At 42.3% G+C, this 19,060-nt stretch overlaps 1 protein-coding gene across 6 annotated transcripts in view; it reads right to left on the bottom strand.

Moving 5' to 3' along the window:
* FBXO16 (F-box protein 16) overlaps window positions 1–19,060 on the bottom strand; it is a 355,765-nt gene that overhangs the window by 211,488 nt on the left and 125,217 nt on the right. For all 6 annotated transcript variants that reach the window (XM_085613061.1, XM_085613060.1, XM_085613063.1 and 3 more), the window contains 2 exons: window positions 7,037–7,243; window positions 6,054–6,218 (listed from right to left, as the gene is read on the bottom strand). In XM_085613061.1, coding sequence (XP_085469187.1) covers window positions 6,054–6,218; window positions 7,037–7,243 — 372 coding nt within the window. The remainder of the gene's footprint in view (window positions 1–6,053; window positions 6,219–7,036; window positions 7,244–19,060) is intronic.

Raw genomic sequence — 19,060 nt, 5'->3', positions numbered from 1 at the left:
TTCCTCAAAGGGGACAAAAAAAAGATCCTCCCTCTCCTGGGAGTTCTTCCTCTCCCGCAATGGATATTATTCTCGAGGAAATCCGCGCCTTGAAACCCTTCACCGAGGACACTAAAAAAACTCTGCAACATCTGGATGAAAAATGGTCTTCACTGGAATCACGTGTGCTTGTGATTGAACAAAAGACTGACTCCTTCCAGACCTCTTGCTCACGTATCTCTGTGCTGGAATCTGAAAACTTCCTGCTCAAAAAGCAAACCGAGGATTTGGAAAACCGAAATCGTCGAAACAATCTTAGGATTTACGGACTTCCTGAAAATATTGAAGGTTCTAATCCTACCACTTTTTTCCAGACTTTTGTACCAAAACTTTGGGATATGTCACCTATCTCTTTTCTTAATATTCAAAGAGCTCACAGGCTGGGTCCCAAAGTTTCAACGAAGCCTTGCGGTGTTATTATGTTCTTCCTACAATATACTGATCTTCTGCATGTTTTATCTGAAGTTAAATCTAAAAAACACATTTTTTGGGAGGGTCACAGACTCTATTTTTCTCAAGATGTGGCCAAAGTTACAGCAGATCTCCGTCCTCAACTGCGCTCCATGAATACTCGATTTGGACTAATTTATCCCTGCATTTTCAAGGTCACATAGAGTGATAAAACTACGACATACGATGACCCGCTTGTTTTGCAAGAATTCCTTCGTCAACAGAGAGCCATGGACATGGACACTTCTCGTCCCACTTGATTTGTTTACCTTTGATGGTCTATTTAATTGTCTCCTGTTTGCATAATTTCCTTTTTTGTTTTTTGCCGTATTTTGTATTAAATTGTTCTCTCTGTTGACTTATTGGACTCTAACTCGCCTGTATGATTTTCTTTTTATATATGCTGTTTCTTGCATTGTGATGTTTTATTCCTTTTTGTCGCCTTTTGCATTTTGATGCTCTATTCTTTCTTCTCTCTCTTATCTGTTTTTTCCATGGCAGGTTCAATTTGTTCTCGTCGTATACTCCTATGTGGTCTCTCCCGTCTGTTGTCTCTTCCCTGATCATCTGGAGTTCATTGGAGTTCTGCTGGTTCTGTCGCTACCTTCCTGGTGTCGCCACCCCCTTTATCGTTCTGTGTTTTAGGTATGTGTTTCAGTCGTCACTTTTTCGGTTATTTCTCTCTTTATGCATTATTGTGTGACTTGAACTGTCTCTTTGTTCTTTGCTTTCTTCTCATTTCCCCTTTGACTCTTTATATCTTTATACTATTTCTTTCTTTTCTCTCTTTCCTACTCTTTACTGTTTTCCTCTCCCCCTTATTTTTCACTTTTAAGATTGACTATGACACTGTTTGCTTCTTGTTAATCTCTGTTTTCCTTTTTATGTTACAACTTGGAATGTTAAAGGGTTAGGTAACCCTATTAAGAGACAACGGGTGCTAACCCATTTAGGTAAGTTGCACTCCGACATTGCTGTCCTCCAGGAAACCCATTTGTCTGATGCTGAAGCTTCCAAGCTTAAAAGATGTTGGGTAGGCAATGTGTTTTCTTCCCCGGTCCTTGGTAAGAAAAATGGTGTGTCGATTCTCTGTCACAAAAAGTTTCATGTTTATGTTGTTCATCAAGAAACTGATGCTGAGGGCTGTTCGGTCATTATTAGATTATTTATTGATAAGGTAACGTTAGTTATTTTTAATGTTTATGGTCCAGACTCTGTAGATAAATCATTTTGGACTTCAATTTCTGACAAATTGCTTACATTTTCTGATGATTACATTATTTTTGGTGGTGATTGCAACCAGGTTCATGATTCTATATTGGATAGGCACTCCTCAGTTAAATTTGTCAAAACGAAAATGCACTCACAGTTCACTTCCACTATTCGCTGCAAATCTTTAGTTGATATTTGGAGATTATGCCATTCTGACTTTAGAGAATACAATTATTACTCACCCTCCCACCATTCCCAATCTCGTATAGACTATTTATTTTTAAGTAAATCCTTTACCCAACATGTTATCCAATCTGAGATAGGTTCCATTCTAATATCAGATCATGCCCCAGTTTGGGTTGACTTTGACTTACTCCCCTTTGTCCCTGGTGCTGGTCGTTGGCATTTTAATAATTCTTTGCTTACGGACCCTGATTTTTCCATCCAATTCAGTTCCTTTGCCTCTGAGTTTTTTGTTCTTAACTCGTCTCCAGACTCCTCTCCTACACTGGTTTGGGATTCCTTTAAGGCCGCCGCTCGGGGCTTTATAATCAGTTTTGTCTCCCGAAAGAAAAAGGGTCTTGAGAAACAGAGCTCGCACCTCCTCACGAAAATTAAACAATTGGATTATGCTTATTACCACACACCTTCTGAATTTTCCCTACAAAATCTTCTTGAGGCCAAACTTACCTTTAACCGCTTATCTACAGAAGCCGCCTCCTCCTTTCTTTTAAAAAGTAGCTCTCGCTATTACGGGTGTCAAGACAAGATGGGAAAGCTCTTAGCTAATTACTTAAAAATAAGGCGAGATAGAACAAAAATAGAGTCGCTACACAGCTCTAATGGTTCTTCACTTTTTAAGGATGAGGACATTTTAAATGAATTTGTTTCCTTTTATAAGCATCTATATTCTCCCGAATCTCTACCCACCCACGCAGATTTATCTTCTTGTTTTCAATCTCTTACTCCTCCACCTTCTCATGATATTGACTTTGCCTCCTTGGAAACTGATATTTCTTTAGCTGAAATTACCCATGCCATTTCCGTATTACGTCGCGGTAAGGCCCCTGGACCTGATGGGTTCACTGTTGAATTTTATGCACATTTCTCTAAACTTCTTCTTCCACATCTTCTCCTTTTGTTCAACTCCTTTATTTCTTTAGGTTCTTCACAAGAAACCTTTCAAGAAGCTTTGATCTGCTTAATCCCAAAAGAAAACAAAGATCCCTCCTTGTGCAAAAATTATCGCCCCATCTCCTTAGTTAACTCAGATTATAAGATTTTTGCAAAACTTCTAGCGTTACGAATTGACCCCATCCTCCCGGACCTTATTGGACCAGAACAATCGGGCCTTGCTAAAGGACGGCTCTCCTCTGATAACTCTCGAGTCTTTCTCAACATTCTCAGTAAGGCTTCTTCTCTAGACTATCCCCTTGCTGCTATAGCTTTGGACGCCGAGAAGGCATTCAATAGAATTGGTTGGGATTTTATGTTTTTTACGTTAAAATTGATTGGTTTCCCCCCCAAACTGATTTCCTTGATCTCCCTATTATATTCTGGCCCTAAAGCATCTATCTTTGTTAACAGTAAGATCTCACCATATTTCCCTCTTTTTAGAGGAGTTCGACAGGGATGCCCCCTTTCACCCTTACTGTTTATTGTAGCTCTGGAACCTTTTCTTACAAAAATTAGACAGGACACTCAAATCTCTGATTTTCAACTTGGTCCTCAACAAGTGAAAATGTCCGTATATGCAGATGATATCCTTTTATACTGTTCTAACTGGGTATTTCTCTCCCTCCTTTCTTACACCAGGTTGATATTTTCTCTTGTCTGTCTGGTTATCGCCTTAATCGAGATAAATGCAACGTTTTACCTCTGAATGTTTTATGTCTTAAACACTCTTTCCTTCATACGGGCTTCTCCTGGCAACCTTCTAAGATAAAATACTTAGGCCTATGGTTTTCCTCAAGTATCTCGAAAACTTTAAACTGAACTTTACTACTATCACTAAAACATTAAGTGACTCCATCACCCAATGGCATCCCCTTTTCCTTTCTTGGTGGGGTAGATTGGATTAAATTAAGATGATGCTCTCTCCTTTAATTCTTTTCTCCCTCTCTATGATTCCTGTACATATTCCAGGATATTACTTTAAGAAACTTGATTCACTCTTAGCGAAATTTCTTTGGAACAATAAACGACCCCGCATAGCCTTGCCCATGCTAAGAAAGGATAAATTTCATGGTGGTCTTAAATTCCCTCACTTTAAATCTTATCATTATGCTTTTTCCCTCAAACAAGGCTCCTGCTGGCTTTCTCCCACTTTATCTACTTACCCTCCAGTGTGGCTCACCCTTGAAAAACTTCTTCTCTCTCCTTTTGACTTTTCAGAAATTCTCGCTTTTACCCAAACTTTTGCTTCTTCACGACTTTCTGTTAGTGCTCATACTTGTAAACTCTTTCTCCTCTCCTACCGTCTTCCTATCCTTCTGTCATTTTGTTATCTCAACAACCCATCTTGCATAATAAATCTTTACAAATCAAAAATCGTTCCTTTTATTGGAAATCTTGGCATTCCAAAGGTTTGGTCTGGATTTCCCAACTCTTGGAGAATCAATCCCCTTTATCTTTTCCCGCACTCCAATGCCAATTCTCTCTTCCTAATGCTTTTAAATCTCAATATAATCTTTTACTTCCCTCTCTCCACCAATATCTCCTTCTTCTTCCTCCTAATTCTACTCCTCCTCCATCATGCTCTTCACTTTTCCCCTTATTAGACTCCTCCCCCTCAGCATCTTCCATCTATAAATGTCTGTTATCTAATATTGAACGGCAGAAAACAAGGACTGAGTTGGCATGGGAACAGGATCTTTTACAATGCTGGTCGACCTCCACCTGGGACAGGTTATGGCTTATAATTCACAAAACCTCACGAGCCGCTAGCACCACTCAAATCCTTTATTTTATTTATCACCGTCTCCTGCTCTCTCCTGCGAAATTGGCTCCTTTTTCCTCCACTACTTCATCAACCTGCTGGTCCTGTCGATCCCCTTCCGCTAATTTGAAACATATGTTATTTGATTGCCCTCCTATTCTTCATTTTTGGAACTCTGTCTGGTCCCAAATAAGTAAGGTTTTTAAGGTCAATATACCCTTTTCCTTATCTAACATTTTCCTGGGTTCCCTCTCTTCTCAATGGCCCCAATCACCATCTTCTTTTCACTTGATCAATCTATTCCTAGCTATTGCCTTCCATTTAATCACTTCCAATTGGAAACAAGCCAATAAAGTAACAGTTAAAGCTTGGTGGAATGCTGTGTGTTTCCATCATAGAATTGACACTAACGATGTTACCCCTATCCCTCTTGCACTCAAAAGAGATTTATTATGGCTTCCCCTCACCACATACCTATCTTGGTTTGCTTCTCGGCATGTTTCCTCTACGAATGTTGTCAATACATCGGACGATGTACGGAAGCCACCATGATTACACCTTGTTGTCTTTTGCAGTTTTTGATGCTCTAATTATATTGTACTGTTTATATATTGTATATTTATTTTGCACAGTGTTTAACTGCAATATTTTCTTTTTCAACTGTTCTCAGCACCTGACAATTCCTGCACAAATTCTATACTGTGAAGAGACTCCTTTATACTGGATAATGTCCCTAATAAATAAGCAATTACAATTAGTATATTTATTATTATTAATAATTATTATTATTATTATTGTTGTTAATAATAATATCTTCAATCTATGTACTTGAAATAATACCTGATATGCCTTATTTTAATTCTGCTGCTGAACAGCCTCACAGAAATCTTAACAATTTTGTGTGTTTTCAGACACTGTACATGAAGAGTTGCACTATCCATCACTCTTAGTAAAGGATGCATTCATCCTAATTGGATAATGCAACCAAACTACCAAAGTCCCCAATCGCCAAAAAAAGGTAAGTATTTTTATCCTAGTGCCCTGATTGGGTACCGTGAGCTTAGTATCAATGTTTACGGTCACAGATGCAGCCATCACCCTTATCTAAAGAGTTCATGGGAAGGCATGGGGCAAAATGGCCCGTCCAGCATACACTCGAGGGTGAACGTGCATAACAGACAGAGACACACCACCCAATAGGAGAAGATGACCAGCCTCGCCAACCTGGCTACCTCTTGCCCGGGAGGTGAGCCGCTGTCACTCTGGGTAAGTTATGAACGTTAAGGCTAGGACACACAGCTAGGGTCATAAGAACGTCCCTCCCAAATGAGGAGCACAAACGTTATAGATTGTCTTCACTAAAATATGCACCTTTCCGTTTCCAAACTTCAGCCTTGTACCTGTGGCATCATACCTTGGGTCTGGTAACATGAAGCTCTAGAACCATCTCTATGTAATTCCTTTTCCAGATTCCCTGCTCGTACGGGGTTGGCGAAAAGTTGATGTACCATCCAAAGCGCAGACATTTGGGCATCCAAAGCTGGTCTAGCTCAGTCAGGTACTTCCAGTGCCAGCTCACCTGGGCATAAGGACATGATTAATTTTATCAGTCACATATTCATCTCAAGAACTGCTGCAAATATTTACATCTATCAATGAAACAGTTGCCCACGTTTTGGTGGTAAACTTAAAATCATTTACTATTACATGCCATTGTGACAAGTTCAGCGCACACCTCCCACCTCACAAGTGACACCAATAAACACCACTCGAGCACATTTTTCGACCATACGCGACATGATCAACCACAAAGCACTCTCGGGCCTTGAAAGGGGTATGAATGTGCTATACAAATACAATACAATGCCACATTTCGTTCAAAAGTCTACTCATTTTGGATCTATCTAGATTATGATCATTTCTTTTATCATATCCTTGAGGACCACAAACCATAATGCGTAAAGACTGTTGACATGGAGGGGGAGACAGAGGAGAGACGGATATGACTTGTATGGTCCCATCCCTCGTGGTAAGAAAGAAAGTGTAGGCAGCCATTCTCAGTGTAACTATAATATAAGGATTGCTACATTTACAATAAGGAGACGAGCGAGTCAGCATTTTTTTAAGACCTGGTTGTAGATCCACACACCACAGATCAATCTTCAGGGGTTAGCTCAGTTCCTATGCCTTTTTTCTGATTTATTTACAGCATTCAACAGTAGGATGCAAAGCACAGTTGTATTGAAAAAATGCAAGGCTACAGAAGCTGTCTGGGTGCTTATTACAATGTAGAAGATCTTGGAGAAAGACATAGCAGAAAAGAGAGAAATTGCAAACCTATGGAGATGTGCGCTCAGACTAGTCCACCTGGATTCAGGATGCATACATGCCATTTACCTGTGAACATCGACATAGGCTTCGAGGGTCCAGGAAGGAGAAGATGTACAGAGATAAAACTTTGGGGAGCACGGTTGTGAAATCCAGCGCTTCAGATGGGACTTTGCTTTGCAGCTGCTTGAAACAGAACTTCATCTGGGACATTGAGCATCTGTCAAAGAGGTCCATTAGAATCCTTCGCCTCTGAGCATCTGTCCATTTGTCAAACTGAAAGGAGGATAGTGAGAAAAGAGAAATCAAAGGAAAGGACGATGAAAATATGTTCAAGACATTTGGCAGTACAGCTAAAATCAAAATATCAAAAATGTGATGCTAGGTGTCAACAGTTTCAACAGTCGAGTGTAGCCAGACATCACCAAACTAATGAATATTCTGGAAAAACATATTGTGGGTGATTGTTAGACATTTGGGGATGGATAGATGAAGCACGATTCTGATCAACTGGGTGACCCCTTTAAAGCTGCCAGCCTCAGAAAATATCTAATACCTCCACATTGATTACTAGATATTAATATCATATAAGTGAAGAATGATTTGAGCAGCGCTGTGCTTCCTTAAGGGTGTTGTAACATTTATAGCTTAACAATTGGTTGCGGGTGTCTGTTCTCCATTGGTTCGAAGCGCATATGACCGTGCATATAAGCTCTATATGAGCACGGGCATATTGTAGGTCTGGAGTGTGTTTATCATTATGAAGAGCAAATGTTACCATGAAGGCTTATGTGTCGAAACTAAACAAGTTCTGAACAAATTGCAGTGACAATGAGACACTGGCTAATGAAATATTTCTCAGAGACATATCTTGACCACTTCTAAATCCTACCCCAGTGAGGTGTACTTATTTGATTTAAGGGGTTCACGTCATTCAAATCTCTTCTATTCATATTATGTTGATGTCTGTTTTTTTACCTCCACCTTGAGCTCTTGGTAGGAAACTCCCAGTTGAGCCTGACGACGATGCAGAAAGAATGAACACAACCACACCAAGGCTCTGGAACAGACTCCCCTGCCTCTCTGACTCCCCTTCCTCACAAAACAATAATGGAAGTAAATCAAACCCCACCTTATCACTGCGGTGCTGCTGTCAGTAGACGGACTCTACCCATTGACCAACCCAGTTGACTATTTCCACAGCCCTCCATAACGGTCCACCAACAAATGCGTGCATCTGCAGTAGCTATGCAAATATCCTTGAATGGACTCAATGGTGAGCAAGTCTGACATGCATCCTGGGTCTCTGCAAAGTGAGTCACTTCTCTCCAAGTCCAGGTTCTTGCTGCATTGCTTAACCCATGGGCTGCAAGATTCCACAAACTTTCTTGTTATCAAAAAGGGGGTTAGACGGAGAACTTTCACCATTCACCAAATTTACTATCAATGTTTCTTTACTTACAGGAAAGAATAGATTAGAATGAAGCTGATATTGGACTTTTCTCGTACAAAAAGCACAATGAGTGAAAATGTATTGCCACATATTTTTCTCTGTATAATGTTCCTAATCCAGCCTCTGCTCAACTATTATAAATTTAGAAGGTTTGTCATCTTTAGTTGCATTACGTCTACAGATGTCTACATGGCCACAATTGGAAAGGCTAAAGCCTCGAGTAGACATTACTGTAGACTAGGAGATTGAAGCTCAGAAAACAACTCCTATGTGGATTTACTGCACAAGGAGGTGTCACAGCGAGCAATCACGTAGTCGTGGACACTCTAACATGAACAATTGTTGCTAGTAGGTAAACTTAAAAAACTCAAGAACAGCATTCACCTGTAGGTGGCTGTTGTCAGACAACACAGCAAAGACAACAAGTGCCTTGGCTATCGACATGACATTGTAGCACCTGTATCATGTTGACCATCTAAGTATTGTTCATATTACTAGACTATTGGACTATTGGAGACTGAACCCAATCATTCAGGTGGGTTTCTCAAATATACAGATTTAAAAAAATGTTGATTTATTGTCCTTCAAAGTGTTTCCACGTCACTGAATACACTCTTCAGAAGTTTATTTTGTAGACCTTTGTCATCCATTGTGTATGTCCATAACATGTTCTATCGGCAATACGCCATAATACACCTTACTGCTTTCAGGCACACTGTGAAGTCTTTAAGTCTACAGACAGAAGAGGATGTTGGCCCGGAAAATCAAATAGACAATGGGCCTTATTACGAGTACGCAGTCCAAAGGACCGCCGTACTAGCGGTGGTGGTCCGACCACCGACACACTGCGGGCCCCCCGCAGTATTACAAGTTGGGCGGTCGGACCATTACAGGATCGCTGCATCCGCCACGGATCAATGATCCTGTGGCGGTCACGCAGGGATCAGGAGCAGGAATATGCCACCACTGCCCTTTTCATCGCCATGAAAAGGATGGCGGAGAGGCAACTAAGGGTGTCCTAACAGGGCCCCCATGCTGTTCCTGGGGATTCATGCAGGTGCGCACATGTTGTGCCCCCTGGACTTGCACCCCTAGTTCCTGAACAGTGTGGCATAAATGCCACACCGTGCATGAACTTGCAGTCGGCCCTCTCACGCTAGCAGGCTGCACCACCATGAGACCGCCTCAGCACAGCCCACCCAACCAGGATTTGGCTGTCCTCCACCAAACGGCATGGTAGTGGCCCTATATCATTATACTTTAATATCATAGCCAAAACATTGAGGACAAAAATATCAACAGGTAAGTATGTATAGTTTTACCATACCTAACTCCACACATATGTACCTTGACCATATATACATATTCACTGAAAAAAACAAAGGTTCAAGTGATGTTATAGTTAGGTGAAAATGTCAGTAGAAAAGTAACATTTTAAACAAAAAAATAAAACACTGAAATTGACCAGGTATAGTTAACTGTAACTGGCGCCCTTCCATGCACGGTGCTGTCATCAATGACATCATTTCAGAGGCCATCAGTGATGTCATCAATGATGTCAAAGAACATTTCATGAGTAATGTAATATGTGAGGTCAAAGGAAGTTCAAGGCGAAGGTGCGAGTTATAGTATCTTCACTTAACTAGAACTGGTGAATTTCTGTGTTTTTTTAGTTTAAAATGTTACGTTTTAACTGACATTTTCATCTAACTATAACATCACTTTAATCTTTGTTTTTTTCAGTGAAATTCTAAAGATTTTTTTATAATCTAAAGTACGATATTATTATCATACCTAACTATAACGTCACTTTAACCTTTGTTTTTTTCAGTAAAGTTTACATTTATTTAACTTAAAGTAAGATTTCATTGCCGTACACAACTATGCCAATCCCCCACCGTGCATGGCTTTTGGCTGTGCCATTGTGGGATAGACCACAGGACCTGCTCTATCCCCAAGCCCTGCGCTCAACCACCCTGCCGTGCATGGACCTTTTTGAAAATTATTTTCTCGATCCTGTGGGACTCTCGCAAGAGTCTCTCGGGAGACAGCAGGTCCGCCTGTGTTTCTGCAAGACTCTCTCAGGAGCACAGAGAGCACCCCTGGCTCCTGAGAGACTCCGTAAGGATTACGGCTCCCTAAAAAACATTTATTTTCAAATATGACCCGAGGTAGCGGACTCCCTCATGGTCCTCCCGTACAAGGGCTAGGGGGTCAGAGTATCCCTCCCCAGCCCCCTCATATCTTAATTATTTTTTTATTTTCTGTACACGGGGCCAATTCGCTGGGTCCTGTAATGGCGACCATAACATTTCTGTTTGTGCTGCAGCCAGCCAATCAGATCAAGTGCTCTCGCCGGACTCACTGGAGTGTCTCACTCCTGCGAGATAGCCGACAGGAGAAAAGATCCTCAAAGCCAATCAGATCTATCCATTATTTGAAGTTGTGTGTACTATGAAATCTTGCGATACCCAACCGTCTAGATAGCCATACATTTTTAATCAAAGAGAAGAGAGAAGAGTGGCATGGATGGATGAACCTGCAAGAGTGAGACATAAAAACAAGTATACAGTGGTGGAAGTACCAGGCCTGAGGTGGAATCAAGACTACGCAGTTTTGGTACACTGCATAAAGCAACCCTGGCATTCAGCAAACCTGGCATTAGGCAACACTGGCATTCAGCAACCTTGGCATTCAGCAACCCTGGCATTCAGCAATCCTGGCATTCATCAATCCTGGCATTCAGCAACCCTGGCATTCAGCAACCCTGGCATTCATCAAATCTGGCATTCAGCAACCCTGGCATTCAACCCCGGCATTCGGCCCATCACAGGCTTGTTCTTCAATAAAACTTTGGGGTCCCTGCACATACTTTTTTATCACAAATTAATCCCTAACTACAGCTAAACACCTCTTCTGCCCTCCTCCCACATTGCTCTGATGTAGCACTTCCACCAAAGCTCACAAAAAGGGAAACTCAAACCTGGAGGATTTCCAAACACGGGCATTTAAGGTGCTTAGATAACAAGCTCTCTCACCTATTTACCAGCTCTTACAAGCCATGTAAAAGACTTGCTGCAAAGGATAGAAACATAAATCCTTATTAACCAGAGTACTACGAAATCACACATATCACTCTTTAAATACCAAAGCTTACAAAAAAGAATGAGGCTCCTTCTGCAGATAAAGTTACTCCCATTTTAAAGTATTTCAGAAGTTATTGAAGAGGGATTTCCAAATTACCTGGAATACGACGAAGACTGCGCACATAACAGAATCACTTATAGCATATTTGCCCCACCCATTGCCCTTGCCAGCACTGCCAAAGACAATACAAACACACCTACCAACCATCACACTCCTACAAGTGTGAGAATTCACACTATTCCAGGCCCCAACGCTATTAGAATGGCTTGGGTGGCGGGTATTGGTCATTTCAATGCATATTGAATTTATAAACAACTGTTGCTGTACTACTCTCTAAATAAGATAAACAGCGCCACTGTGTGGCAGACTACCATAGATGCCGGTGCTGACTATTAAGTGCTGGGGTCGAGCACCGAAACCACCGGCTCAAATAAAGCACTGAATATGGCTCTCAAATTAAATGAAAAGTGACAAAAACAGAAAGAAAATTCAAAACAAGAGTAGGAGGGTACCAACATTTTTTTTTATGTATACACTGGAAACTTATTTGGAATGGTGTCAGTCTGCAGGGAGCTGATCTACAAATGTTTCTCCTGATCCTCAGACAGCAGGTACAGCGGAAAAGTACTTTATTTCATAGTGCTTCCTAGCGCTTTTGTGTTAAACAATATGGAATGTATTTTAACCAAATAAAAGTTTAGATGTGATGCGATTGTGATTGAGATAAGAATGTGTTTCTGAGCATTTGGTACAGATTTGGATCAACTTTATTCCCTGTTCTCCCTGCTCCTCCAAGCCAAGTAGTGTTTTCTAGCAACTGGCGCCACTTGCAGAACATGTGTATTGAATTGAAATTGGCCTAGCTTTAGGCCCCCCCGTCTGTGACTCTTACAGACGCCACCGGAGCCAGATCACCTGTCAACATAGGACTTTCCCTCCTATGTAAACAGATCCTTTAAGACATCCAGCCCAGGCGTCCAATAAAGGGGGACATGTTAAGGGCGCTGCCTGTTTGGCCCTGGGAAGGGACTAGGACCAGAAACTCTGCCGCTGTAACTCCAGACCACCAGGAAAGCAGCTACTCACCACTATAGGGGATACCGGCTATTGGGCGCTAGGTGATCAGCACACCTGGGTACCAACCTCATACATAACCACAGGGAAGGAGTGCTGGTACTGAGCTCTAGGGAACTCTCTCTCCTATCTATTGGGCACCAAGTCATCATCACTCCTGGCTACAGCCCACCTACAGGGCACGACGAGCCTGTCACCCTGAGTAGAGACCACCAACAGATCAACTAGGCAGATAGGTGACCCAGGCATATCCCATCTGTAATTACACAGGGAGAAGACAGTCGCCACTGGCATCAACTAACGATTCAAACACCAGCAGCACCAGGACCAACGCACTCTACATCTAACCACAAGATGGACAACAGTAACTCTGGTCTTTCTGAAGGTCCTCCTGGTCTCAATCTGATAAGATTCATGTCACCATATGATAAACAGAGACATTCACTACCTGATCCCTCATCTTCAATGGGAAAAGCATATAATAAATGAAGTGTCCTGTAGATCATTGCCGGCAACTGGAGGACTTAGACACGGGCTATACCAGCCCACCTAACTAAGCATGCACTTCTAACCAGAGAGGCTGGCACAGACTGGAGAGACCTGCCACACACCACTGCTCACGGGACGGCTCTGACATAGTCCATCTTGCAATAGTCACATACCCTTAGCACAAATATCCTAATATGAAAAAAGAATGTTTATAACACAAAGCATCTTGACAAACTTCCTTAACTGACGTCTCATAATAGCAAGTATATTAAGGTGAATTTGAATGCAGTCTATCCGGGCAGATCTCTGATTCCCACTCACTCCTTCGCCACACCTTTGAACTCTCCCAGATCTATAAGCTCACAGAGTGGACAACCTTCTGCCACAACCAACCTAAGAAATGGGATTGATAACACAAAACAAATAAGCATTGGCAAAGCCAATAGGTCTCGCCTTTGGGACCTATTGGCTTTGCCAATGTTCTCTAGCCATGCAGCACAGCAGGCGGTGTAGCATGACTAAAGAATGTCAAAAATAATTTGTGTGGCTGACTGTCATTTTGTAAAATTTTAGAAAATACTGCAGTCACATTTTTCTAATGAATGAATTAAAGGGTATTTGTATAGCACACTGTTAGTCTGGAGAGTGTCCTGGCCCTCTGCACTTCAGTAATCACTGCACTGAGGACCAAAGCCAATTTAACTTAGATTAAAAAGCTGTGTCTTTAGTTTCTTTCTGAACACGGAGGTAACTGCGATGGTACGAAGTTCAGGAGGCAGTTTATTCCAGGAGGATGGCCATAGAAAAGAAAGGATCTGCCTACCACCCTAGATCATCGGATTCTAGGAATTCTAGCCAAAAAAAGCATTGACAGAGCAAAGACACCTGGAAGGAGCATAGAAACTAATCTTTGTCCTAAGATATCCGGTGCCAGTCTGGTTAAGGGCCTTGCTCTTTTTACTTCTTAGTTACAGATCTGTGTTGGATCGGTAACTGAAAAAAATTAAATATGAACAAAAGAGGTCTTTGAGCGTGTTGGGGGAAGAAACACGAAGGCAAAAGCAACAGGAGGCAATGGGGGTGCGGGTGGGCACAAGCAACAAAGGGGTGAGCGGGCGAGAAACTTAAGCAAACCAAGGGATGAGGGTGGGGGAAGCAACACGGAGGGCGTGGGGGGGGGAACAACACAGAAGCCTCTGGTGGGGGGAGAAAACAGGCAAAAAAAGTTGTGAACTAGGAGGGGAGAAGCATAAGGGTGAGAAAGCAACCGGGGGAGAAACTCATGGGCAAGACAGACGAACATGGTGTGCAGCAAAGTGGGGGAGAGAAGTACACAAGGGAGACAAATGGAAAACACACCTACTCTGGTGAAGTGCTTAAACAAAAAAAAAAAGAAGAGCTTCAAAAGTGAGCAGGGGAAGTACACAAGTAATGCATCCATGCTCCACTGGAGGAAGAAATGCAAAGAAAGGAAGGAAGGACCTACACCATATAGTGAATAAGATGCAAGCACATGAGAGTGACAATAAAGTCAACCAATGGTAAGCAATGGGCAGGATCAAAGCCCTTTGTAAGCTCACAATAGGTCTCACAATAGAAGGATCAGACCTATAAAATGACCAACACAATAAAAGGATCTACAGAGCTAATCAGGTCTGATAGGGTACTACAAAAATGTACATCTGTCTTTCACACTTCCTCATGCATCACACTGCCAAGCGCCACATCCCATAACACGATAATTGCACCTTGGTGAACATCCCACATGCCATAGAAATGCTTTCCACGTAAACTCAAAGCAAAGACAACACACTTCTAACCACAGACCTGTATGAATCTGGCACTTTATATAGTATACCAAAAAGAGGTAGGCTGTGTAAAGGGTCCAGGTATCCCTTATGAGTGGACAGAGGCGTGTTCTAGGAATCCCAAGGTGCTCTATCTAGGGTAGGGTGGTTGAGCAGCCTTAGGTTTATCAGAGAGGAGTGTTACACACGTGTTACATACACACAGTCAATAAAGGATGCACACAGCCAAAAAGGAGATCCACACCAATTTGAAAAATAACAGCCATTTTCATGTGTATACTTAGCACCAAGAACTTTGTAAATGGGTAAGTATTTTGTTTTGAGATATCACAGTTTTGAAGGTATACAGAAATACACTTGATTTGGGGCGTTGTCACAGTTTTGCACTATACAGGCATACACTGACATCTCTATCTTTAAAGTGGGAATGTTATCCTATGGGAAAGAAACATATACTGCATACGGGTACTTAGCAGTGACTTACAGGACTGTTCTTTTGGATTTAAGGTAAGAATGGAGTGAGGTCCAAGGCAGCATCAACTGGTCACATTGGACAGCTCTGGGGCGTCTGGGTGCAGAGGTGCTTCCAGCATTAGGTGCCACAGTTAAATCAGTGGGGAACAGCCCGGCTCAAAAGAGGCTGCAAGTAGGGACAGGGGGACCAGTCTTGGCAAACCCACAGGAGGGCTTAGTCTTTGAGGATCTCTGGCATGCAGAGACTGCGTTGACCCACTGGAACTCGGGCTGGGGGCTTGTGTGCTGTTGTGTAGGTCCTATAAAAAATATACAGGATCTGCGCGTTCGGACAGCGTACACTGCAGGATTGGTGTCAGACTGATTCTGAACACCCCCACCGGTTATGTTGGCCTTCTGTATCAGCTAGCTCACAGTGCCACTATAATCTCCTCTTACCAAGGAGAGAATAGTTCTTTGCAACCATCGAACATGACCACACTGATCCTTCAGGATCGTGGAAACAATATACTACCTTTCACTCAGTCACTCGTGCTCACTTAGTCTGTCTCCGAGAGATACACAGAATAAACAGTCTGGGTGTTTTCAATAAGCATTTATTGAACAGTTGTTATTCTAGTGTAAAATAGATGTGCTGCAACAACTGACCGACAGAAGCAGATATAAATGATTAGAAGCACTATGAAAGTGACAATAAAAGTGCGTACTCCTACGATGCCTCCCTAACTAGATGTACCTAAGTGTACAAAGCATGTGTGTAGGTGTTAAGCCAAGAATCCCTCTAGGATAAAGTCAACCCCATTACCTGAATTGAGAGACTGTGGGACCCCGTATTCTTCTTGGGTTGGTCACCCCGCGAGGGATGTGAGACCACTGCGAGCTGGAGTGCCTGCATGCAGGTAGCTCAGCGTCTCGCGTCAGTGTGTCGGCCGGGAAGTCTTGGTCTCCTCTGTCTATCTTAGCAAGATGTGTTGTATATATACCCATACGTCTCCCCAGCGGTCCTACCTCATTGTATTACTGTGTCGGACTTAGGATGACGTCGGGCATGAACTTTATACATAGATATTATACAGGAGATGGTAGTCCTGTTGTGCTTCCAAGAACCCTCATGCATAATGTATGAGATTTCGAACTAGGGAAAACCCATGCTCTGAATGCAGTGTCGTATTTAGGTAAAAGGTCTGTCCCTGTAAACAGTTATAAGTGTAATGTAGGGAGGAATATAGGTGAAGGGTTACCATGTTACCTGGGCCTATATTAGGGTACCTATATGGAATATAACAGTACAGTTGTGCTTTCTCCAGCGTGGTCGCACTGCGGAAGGCACTCGTTGTTTCTGGTTGGCTGCAAAAACAGGGTGCAGGCGCGGTCTGGGTGACCAGTCCGGCCAAACCCAAAGGGGGCTTCAACTGTGGAGGGTCTCAGGACCCCATGGGAACCGTTGGTCCACTTCTCCTTGGGCTTTGTGGCTCTGGTGCAGTGGTGTCTTCAGGCATCGGGTCGCGGCTGTCCAGAGGCTTTCGCAGTTACTGCTGTCCTGCAGAAAAAAAGCTGAAGGCAGGGACGGGGGGCCTGTCCGGCTAAATCCAAGATGGGACTCAGCTCTTGAGGGTCTCTGTGCGTCATCAGGGGCACAGTCAGTTTTCAGCCTCTTGGGCTGGAGGGCTCGTGTGCAGTGCAGCTTTGTCTGCCAGGATTACACTGCAGAGACTCTCGTGTTGGTCTTTTTGGTGGCTGCAGACATGCAGGGAGCAGCTCCTCTGCTCCAAGGGAGATGTTGCTCCACAGCTTTGGGAGGTAACACCGTTTTCTGGATGGGCCGGGTCCGTACAATTGTCGGGACAGCAGGCAGGCTGGCAGGGTTGGTGCCAAGTCAGTTGCTGCTCCTCAGTTCTCACGTTGTGAGCTTTTTTTCCTTCTTTCTTCTTCAGGCAGACAAATCTGATTCCTGATGTCAGAGGGCCAACTAAATACTTAATTTAGGGGCATTAAGGGGCGTGAAGGGTAGTAGCCAATGTGCTACTTACCTCTGGGGTCACTACACCCTCTAGATGACCACTTCCTGTGGGAAGTGGGCATCACCTCGTCCCAGAGTTCCTAATTTTACCACACACAAGCTGGTGGAATTCTTCCTTTCGGGTTCACTTCAGGTAGCCCACACTAAGGGTGTGACTAGCCTGGGAGTGTTACATGCCTCCTGACTATCTAATTTCTCCCCTGTCCTGGTGCCAAATAGGCCTCAGGGCAGGTGGTGGCATCCTTCAGGTCTGGGGAAAGCCAGATTCTCATATCAAAGGCAGTAGAGGCATTGAGTGAGGCCTCTGGCCTTGTTATGCTGATTGGTATTCAGACAAAATATCCCCAAAAAATATTGAGGAGCAGAAATATAGTTTTAAATAACATGGTGCACAAATATCGAGTGCAAAAATATCGTTGACAGGAATATTGATTTTAAGGTAAGTAATATCAATGTTAAAAATATCAATGTTGTTAATATAGTTTACACATTTTTTGTTAATAATATCGTTGTTTAATTATTTTTATATATTTTAGTATATAGTTTAATTGTATGTTATAAATTGTTTGTATAATTATTGTTAATGTGTTTTAATATAGTTTGTAAATTTGTAGTTGTTTTTAAATTTAATGTAATAGTTTATTTGTAATTTTATAGCCATCGCTTGTTGTGGGGTTTATAGGGGTACAGAGTGGGAAGTAAATTAATTATAATTAATAGTTCAATATTAATATTAATTAGTTAATTGATCCTTAATTATGTTAGTGCTGTGACTATTGTAGTACAATTAGATATCACCTTGTTTTAAGGCAAGAGCACTGGCACTGAGGTCTGGTTAGCAGTTGGACACCAGCATTTAGTAGCTAAAAAGGGGTCAAAAGTGGGGGACATATGCAACAAAATTCCAGTTTCCTACAAGAGCCATGTGCTATCTGTGCGGATGGGCACTCCAGGACCCCATGTAGGGATAGTACACATTATACAAATGCTACACTACAATAGTCTATCTCAACAAGCTTTGGCATTGCCAATAGGTTTCGCTTTTGGGACCTTATAAGTATTTAGTTATGCAACTGTTGCATGGCTAAACACTTATAAGGTCCCAAAGGCGAGACCTATTGGCTATGTCAATGCTTGTTTTATTTTAAAGGACATCATCTAGGATTTCCAAAGCTATCATTTTCAAGTGCCACGATGGCAGTGTTGCTTCTTACAGGGCTGATGGTGTTTGGGTGTGTCGAGTGCAAATGGAGCACCAAACTAATAAAATGGCTGAATGTTTGAAAGATGGCTCAGTGATTTAAACACTAACCGCTTATATCTGATGTTGCTCGACTTAAAATCGTGGCAAGGCCAGGTCAGATTTTCTTTCAATGTTGTAAATTCCATTCTATTTTATTTAATAATAGTACCACATTGGCAAATACGTCAGCAATCACCTATAAAAGGTGAGACCTATTGGTTATGCTAATGCCCCTTTACTAGCATGGACTCATTGTCTTATGTAATATATCCTGTACATTGATTTACACACTTATGATTGATTGGCCATGTATAATGTGTATGTGTGCTGTGAAGGGCTCAGCCATCCTGGATTGGGATGGTTAGCACCATAAAAGAAAATAGTG

This window comes from Triturus cristatus, chromosome 6 (genome assembly GCF_964204655.1).
Source record: "Triturus cristatus chromosome 6, aTriCri1.1, whole genome shotgun sequence".
In the NCBI taxonomy this organism is placed as follows: Eukaryota; Metazoa; Chordata; class Amphibia; order Caudata; family Salamandridae; genus Triturus; species Triturus cristatus.
This window is presented reverse-complemented; position numbering and strand designations above follow the sequence as displayed.